Source organism: Punica granatum, chromosome 8 (genome assembly GCF_007655135.1).
Source record: "Punica granatum isolate Tunisia-2019 chromosome 8, ASM765513v2, whole genome shotgun sequence".
NCBI lineage: Eukaryota > Viridiplantae > Streptophyta > Magnoliopsida > Myrtales > Lythraceae > Punica > Punica granatum.
Window position 1 is genome coordinate 21,098,273 of NC_045134.1, and position 7,745 is coordinate 21,106,017.

Genomic DNA, 7,745 nt, shown 5'->3' on the forward strand with positions numbered 1-7,745 from the left:
AAAGAATTCAGACTTATATGACCGGACGGCGATCTCAACAAAGATATAAGCCATCTCAGAGAGGGAGTACCTTCAGAAGGGGTTAAGGGCTTCATTCGGAAATAAATTACCACAGAAAATGCCAAATCTTTAAATAATCATATATACTTTGTTACGAGAAAATAATTGTCCTACAAAATAAATTAGTCATTATGATATATTTTATCTGAGAAGAAATTGATAATATTTTGAACATGTTTTTTTTGGGGGGGATAATTGAAAAAGTGGTCCCGTCGAATACTTCCAAAATTCCCAACCACTAGTTGATGGGTTCCCCCTCATCTTAACAAAAACCAAGCCAAAATTTCCTCCTCTATTTGCCGTTTTCCCAAACTCCAAACAGCACATCTAGAATTTGCCAATTAGATGCTGACAAAGAATTTCAATAAAGAAAAACAAAGGAAAGAAAGGAAAAAAAAAGGATAGAAAATTGATGTGGAAAGATAGCGAAATCCAATGATTTTTGACTCTCCCATCCCACTAATTCCAATTTTCCTTTTTTGATTTTGTTTTTCTGTTTTCACTTTTGGAGAAAATCTTCTATTCCTCTCTTCTTTTGGTGGATGGTTTGTTTGCTCTTTTGGCTTTTGGGGAATAGAAGAAGATAGAAGAATGTGGACAACGGAGAATAATGAAAGATGGTCCATCCCCCTCCACGCTTTTGCCAATTTTTAGCAGATAATTAAGGGAAACAAAATTTTTTACTAATTTCTTGACTTTGGTTCCAAAATTCCTTTTTTTTTTTTTCTTTTTTGGTGGGAGCAATCTTAGATCTTGTTCAAATTCTTGGAATGTGCCATAGGAACTTTAATGGGATTTGATTCGGTTTTGTGAGGTACCTGTTCCTCCAGCTAAATTGTATGAAACTAATACATTTATTGTATTATGTAACATCTTTTCAACATTTAATAGATTCATCACGCATCTCTTTGATATTTTTCTCCCGACATAATTGGAATTTGCAATACCAATTCAATGCATGAGTCTCATCACATAATTTCACATCTATAAGGATCTGATTGCCTGTTACATGAACAACCGAGGATTATTTGTTCCACACTAACTTCTCCACTTGTGTCTTGAAGATCTTGCTGAAAAGCTCATTAGGCTTTTCATCCATGGAAAGCATTGGATATGATATTTATCATCAAATATTTTTTCTAAATATGACAAGGCCAACGAACCCTTCACTTGATTGAATCATTTCCTGGGATGATCCCATTCTGAACCATTTTGTAGAATAATAGCAAGCATGCCATAAATGATGCATATCAGAAAATGGAAATATCCATCAAAGTGGAACCCTTTTTGAAGCTTGCCATTCCATCAAAGTGGAACCCTTTTTCGAAGCTTGCTAGTCCTCGTGGAAATATATCATGACATGATCATCAGTCGAGTTATGTTTACAGATTCAAGCTATCAGTTCGAGGGGCCCGACGTGAAATTGAAACGACCGTTTTATATACGAGAAGGTCCACGGATGGGATCCTCCTGCTTTGATATGTAAGTACATATCCATCAAAGTGGTCCACGTGGAGAAATATCATCAGATGATAATCGGTCGAGTTTAGTTCACATATTCAGTTCCATCGAATTAGCCGGGAACAGGATCCTCCGGCGAGTGTGGGACCTTGCAAAAGCGTAGTGAATTTTGCCTGAAATGTCTTGAAGACCAACATCATGATCCTCACATCACAAGCAAAGACTTTTCACCATATTCTCCTCCAAACCCCTTTTCAAGAAATGCCTCCCTATCACTTTCCTCTTCATAGCTTTCCTTGTTATGGTGTTGGCAAAACAAAAGAAATTGACTAAGAAGGAGTGAGAAAGAGAGACAAGAAAACATACAACAAAACAAAGAAACAGAACACTCAGTTTGGGTCAGCTCTTCTGAAGATTAAGAGAATGAAAGAGTAGACAAAAAGGGGGGGAAAAAAAAAGGAGTCCTGAGAATGCAAACAAAAATCTTTCATATGGATTTACTCTTCTAAGTACACAATGTATGAATTACAACAGGTTCACAACATGCTTGGTGGGCAAGTAATGTAGGCCCCCCCCACTCCAATTGATCCTGAAATTAATGCTTCTACTAACAATTCACCTACTGAGAACAAGATCAATCAAATCATCCCCCAAGAAGTTAGTTCTTTTTTCTCCTACTGTTCGGTTCCCAGAAGGAGAGCCGATCCGCCTTCGAGACACCGACCCAATGGAACTCTCATACCGCCATGGAGAATGGGTAGTCGAGCAATCCCCAAAGTAAAATGCTACACATATATTTATACCTACACAATTCCACCAGAAGGAGGAGGATAAAAAAGAGAGGAAAATTCAACCCTGTGATGAGATTTTGGTCATCAAGCTTGTGTCATGTATATGGTTAATGGAGAAGTAAAGAGAGGGTAGGGTCTTCTTTATTGACAGTTAACATTGGGAAGGATTGACAAAGCTCTTGATCTCCTCCATTAGGGTGTAGAAGTGATTGTTGTTCGGCAAGAAGTAGAACCCGATCGTCGCCTCCTTCAGGTAGAGCAGCTTCACTTCCTGACCGGACTTCCTCAGCCCTTCGACATAGGCCAGTTGCCAGTCTTGGACGAGGTCCAGCCCCGGGACTACCACGAGGCTCTTTGGGAACTTGAGCCCGTCCAGGCTCTTTCCCCGGGGCCCGAATGGATTGCAGGCGGGATGGTCCCTATCCTCCCCTTCTGGGAGGTAGGCCCGCCAGTACCAGTCCCGGTCCCGGATCGTGACAAAGTACTTCCCGTCGAGTCTACTCTCGGATTCTGTCCTCTCCTGCCCACCAAACATGGGCTGGAGTAGGATGTTGCCTAGCACCTCGACCTCCGCCTCAGCTGCCCGGACCGCCACGTGGTGGCAGATATTCCCACCCGAGCTATCGCCAGCCAAGTAGACATGGACCATCGAGTCCTTCCCCTTCCCACTCCGAAGCCAAGTCCGTGACTTGACCCATTTAACGGCAGCCCACCCATCATCATATGCGCAGGGGTACCGGTGCTCAGGCGACCGGCGGTAATTGACGGACACCACTGCGACCCTGCAGATGTTGACTAGGCGGCGGCAGAGGGTGTCGTAGATGGCGCTGTTGGCGGAGGAGTGGGTGAAGCTCCCACCATGGAAGAAGATGATCACGGGGACAACCTCAGTGGAGCTGAGGGGCTTCTCGAGCTCGTCGAACCCCCACTGCACCCGGCCCTCGGCGACGGCCTCAGGGGCCGGAAGGTAGACCCGGTTCAGGAGGCCAGTGGCCCGGTCCACGTGGTCGAAGGACAGGACCCCGTCGACGGGAATCGTATTCGCTGTGACTTTCCGGTCGAGGAACTCGGCGAGGTCCCGGTTGAATGTCCCGTCCGGCCGCCGGAGAATGTTGTAAGCCAGCTTGAAGTTGGAGATGAGGACCCACGTGTTTAAAGGAACAACTCTCTAAAAAAAGAAATAAAAAAAAACAAGAATAAAATCAAAAAAATTTGTTGGCTGCAACAATTGCTTCCGCTCGGAAGGAACCAAACCAGAATTGACTAAAAAACCACATTTTTCTTTTTCGAGTTTCACATTGAATTTCCCCAATTTGCTTATCCCGGAAATGAAAAACGATCAGATAAACATCAGCAATGGAAGGAAGCCCCGAAATTGAGAAAACCCGGAAGCGTGCCGCGCATCAATCATCTCTAAATTTACCAGAAATGCCCAAAAGGACAAATTTGAAGGATTAGATCAAGTGGGGTTTGATCGATCAAGGAAAAAGGGTGAGTTGGGGGTGAAAGGAAAAAGGAAATTACCTTTGATTCATTGACGTTGACTTCATTACTACCGGCCATGGCGCCTGAAGCAGAGGATGCGTAGATCCGAGCAGTAATCCAGAAGACAACGTAGGGGGACAGAAAGAAACACAAGGCAGATACTCAGCGAAGCATTCCCGAATACCTAAATAGACATGAACCCAACTGAGACAACAGTTGGGTCGGGACGGTGGGCGCTTTTTTTTCGGCTTGGGGGGGGGGGGGGGGGGGGGGGGGGGGGGGGGGGGGACGGATTAAATTTGATGTTGGGTGTCTCTGTCTTGTCTCAGAAAGTACGAATTTTTTTTATTTTCTGGGGGTTGGGGATGAGATGAGATTCCTAGTTGGAGTTAAAGAAAGTTGGGAGGGAGAGAGAGAGAGAGAGGAGGGGGCTACTTCTTGCTGCTTCTATCTGATTTATTAACAGAACGGACACGAGAAGCTCAGAGTCGACGAGATGGATCAAAGATACTTCAAAGATATGAAAGGCAGAGAGAGAGAGAGGGGGAGAGAGATTGAAGTGTGGGATAGTACAGAGGAGAAGAGAGATGATGAGTCAAATACGCACAGGAACGACAATGGCGGAGGGGGGAGAGAGAGAGAGAGAGAGAGCAGAGGAGGGGGAGAGGGGCAGGGGACGGGGACGAGAGAGACGACAAAAGGGGGCGGCCGGGGTTAAAGGCGTGGCGACTGGGACCCACTTCTCCTTTTTTTTCTTTTTCTTTTTTCTTAAAAATTTAATTGTTTGGATATTTAGTTTTCTTTTTCTTATTTTTTACCCGGGTTCTTAACTTTTCACCCTAACAAGTCCAAGACTTTTGATTAATTCCACTTTTTCTCCAACTTGGCATTTATTTTTCTGCTTGTGGGGAGGCGATTCTTTTGCCCTTTATGTTTCTTTATTTTCTCTCTTTCTTCTCCCCGTTTTCCCATTGGATCATAGCAGGACATGGTTTCAGGACAAGATATCTCATCATTTTCCTTTCTAGGAAAAGCATTAATTCGGATCCGTGATTATATTGAGTGTGAGTACGCGCTTGAAGTTAATCACAATAAATGAATTTTATATATTTAAGACAAGTACGAAAGTGTTAGATAGTTAGGTGCAATGTACTATGTTTACTAGTTAATAGATAAGACTTGGATGTAACCTAAAAAAAAAGAGAGGACTTGGTTCAATGAGGACTTCCTCTTTGATGCATCGCTTCCTTTCTTGCAAGTTGCCTTATGTTTATCATGCATCCACCTAGTGTACATGCATATGTTGTAAATGAGAAAAAAAAAGTACGTTCTCTCTCATTTGTCTTTAAGGTTTTAATAACCCTAGCCAACTAGATAACAGACTACACAATGTTCATTAAATCAATGGGCACCCTTCCAATTCTTTTGGCAACAAAAAAGAATTGTCTTTTTTTTTTTCAAATACCATTATCAAATACATTGGGATTAGTCACGGTATCAATACCTTTCATTCAAAATTCACTTCACTCGCTCATCCACTCACTTATCAAGATTGATGTCTACTACGTTGCCAAATGCTCATACTATCGTCATTAAAAAAAAAAGAAGCTAAATCCTCATAAAAATATGTATTATTCATTTTAATGCTCACACATAAATTATAAGTAGCCCATAGATGCATATGAATTTACAACTCATGTTATCATGAGACATTTGGAGGACGTTAAATAGGATATAATCAAGATAATTTAGCAAAATCAGGATTATCATATATAAGCTCTCATCCCTTCATTTCCACTTGTTTGGTTTCACATATAAGTAACAATTAGTGTGATAATCAAGAAGCCAATTGAGTTAATAACATGAGTTGGTTCAGATAACTCGACGTCTATCATATTTAAATAAAATCACGAGTTCGAATATTGCAAATGTAAAAAATTTATAATTGGGAAAATTTTAGCCCTTACTCAGCAGACCAAAGACAAACTCGATTCAGTTATGGTCCATTGAGCTTCTGGATTATGGTGCAGACCGAAAAAGAAAATGAAAGCCAGCTCTGTTAGAGGGCGCTTTTATTAACTTTCTTTCAAAGAAGGGGTCGCAAGGATAATTTACACAATCCTTAGGGGTACGTCTGCATAATTTTGGTTACAAAGTAAAAACAAAACGAAAAGAAGGGGACAAAAGTTTCCTGCGTGCGGCCGACGCCAAGGCACGTGGCGACAAAGGTTGAGTCTCGAGTTCCTTCGTTCGGCCAAACCGACCGATGAAATCCCAAACTTGCCCTCGCCGCTCCCCTCGAATGACGGGAATGCCACGGCTGAGTGGGACGGGCTCTTTTGTCCCCTAGCGGGGGGCGCGTGACGGCACGTCTCTCGTCTTTTTATCGGTGCCTCAAGTTCATTTTCTCTTCTTTTCTTTTTTTCCCCTTTAATTTTTTTTTATTTTTATTTTTCTTTTTTGAGAGCTTTTGGTTTTGTCGTATTCGACGAGCGTGTTCCACATCTAACGTCGGGTACGAGAACACGTGGCGGCAGGGAATAAGCCAATATTATTTGGAGTGGGTCCCGCCGCCCCTCCCCTTGATGAGACGTCTCCTCTAGAAAAGTCATCATATTCTTAAGCGAGCTGATTCGATGATCAAAGACTCATCTTGGGCCCACTCGTGTCGGCCCAGTTTTGAATATATTGCCACGTGTACGTCAGCTGATTTTTCTGAAATGGATGGGTTGGTTTCTTCTAGGCCAAAAATGGTTGGGTTGATTGATTTTCAATATTCCCGGCTTCTCATTCCGATTTTTAGAAAGTTAAAAGAGTTTCTGTAAATTTTTTTTGTTTTAATGTCTTTTCCTTTTGAGCTTTTGCTCCGTATCATTGGCCGAAAAGAAAAATTGTAATCAGGTCAAATTGTTATCCAAACATAAATTTGTTTCAATTAATAGATTAAAAATATCTCGTATTCTCAAGAAAATGTTCGGAGATCTTACTCGTCATGTGATATGAGAAAACACTAATTAAATTGCAACAAACAAATAAATAAACTTTTTATTACATTGATAGTGAGCTGTGAATTTGTATAATGAAATATATAGTTTGGCATGTTATCAACGTAATAATTATGCAAATTCAAGCAAGTCCGAATCTTCAAAAAATTGTGTGAGGGTTAAAAATGAGGAATTCGGGTTGAACTAATTTTCTCTTTGTTAAGCTGAACAATAAATAATTTCTTCTCAGTAAAATCTTTTTTTAATCAAATATGGAAACGTTGAATTGTCACAACATTCTCTAAACAAATGCCCTTTCGTATTAAAATAATACCAATAAATATAATATTTATGAGCACCTTGCCTTATGGCTTATGGGTCTAATATTTTAGTTTCCATAATTATACGATACAAATATACAATATAAATCATATTACTCATTAACTATGAGAAAAATAAAAAATTATACAGTATAAATCATATCATATTACTCATTGATTAACTATGAGAAAAATAGCCAATTTATTTAACCCTGTCATCCTATCCAAAGGCGATTTTGCATAGCTCATGGGAATGACTTCGTTCCATAGTCAACAAAAGGGGTTCAAAATAATAATTCTGCCACATATTAAATTACCGATTATATAATAGACATCTGTATACGTCCAAACATGCTTTACATTGAAGGTGCATAGACCTATAAACTAGGTGGGATAATGTAAAGAAAGAAATATAAGAAATACAAGAAAAGAAAAGAAAAAGTCACAACTAAAAATTTGTAATTATTAATGCGGGGCGTGTGATAATTAACTAGCCTTGTTACAGACAATTTGGATTATCCAACACACTTACAATTGCACCAATTATAATGCAACAAATTTGAAATTGTAAATGAACTAAAGTGAACATTATTAGTAAACCAACTGGTTTTTGAAGAACCAGTTTTTAATATGCAAGGAAAGCG

General features: G+C 40.4%; 1 protein-coding gene across 1 annotated transcript; it reads right to left on the reverse strand.

Moving 5' to 3' along the window:
* Positions 1-1,986: 1,986 nt before the first annotated feature.
* Positions 1,987-4,465, reverse strand: LOC116188586 (gibberellin receptor GID1B-like). Its single transcript, XM_031518035.1, has 2 exons — positions 3,837-4,465; positions 1,987-3,480 (listed from the first exon to the last, which is right to left on the reverse strand). The coding sequence occupies exons 1-2, from the start codon at positions 3,873-3,875 to the stop codon at positions 2,464-2,466; spliced, it is 1,056 nt and encodes a 351-aa protein (XP_031373895.1). The 5' UTR covers positions 3,876-4,465; the 3' UTR covers positions 1,987-2,463.
* Between the last annotated feature and the right edge of the window lie 3,280 nt (positions 4,466-7,745).

What these genes read in the sequence shown, in the direction of transcription:
- LOC116188586 (XM_031518035.1), bottom strand. Translation starts at nt 3,875, where the DNA reads ATGGCCGGTAGTAATGAAGTCAACGTCAATGAATCAAAG. An exon ending in TCAACGTCAATGAATCAAAG is followed by an intron (nt 3,481 to 3,836) that starts GTAATTTCCTTT and finishes TTCTTTTTTTAG; the next exon opens with AGAGTTGTTCCTTTAAACAC.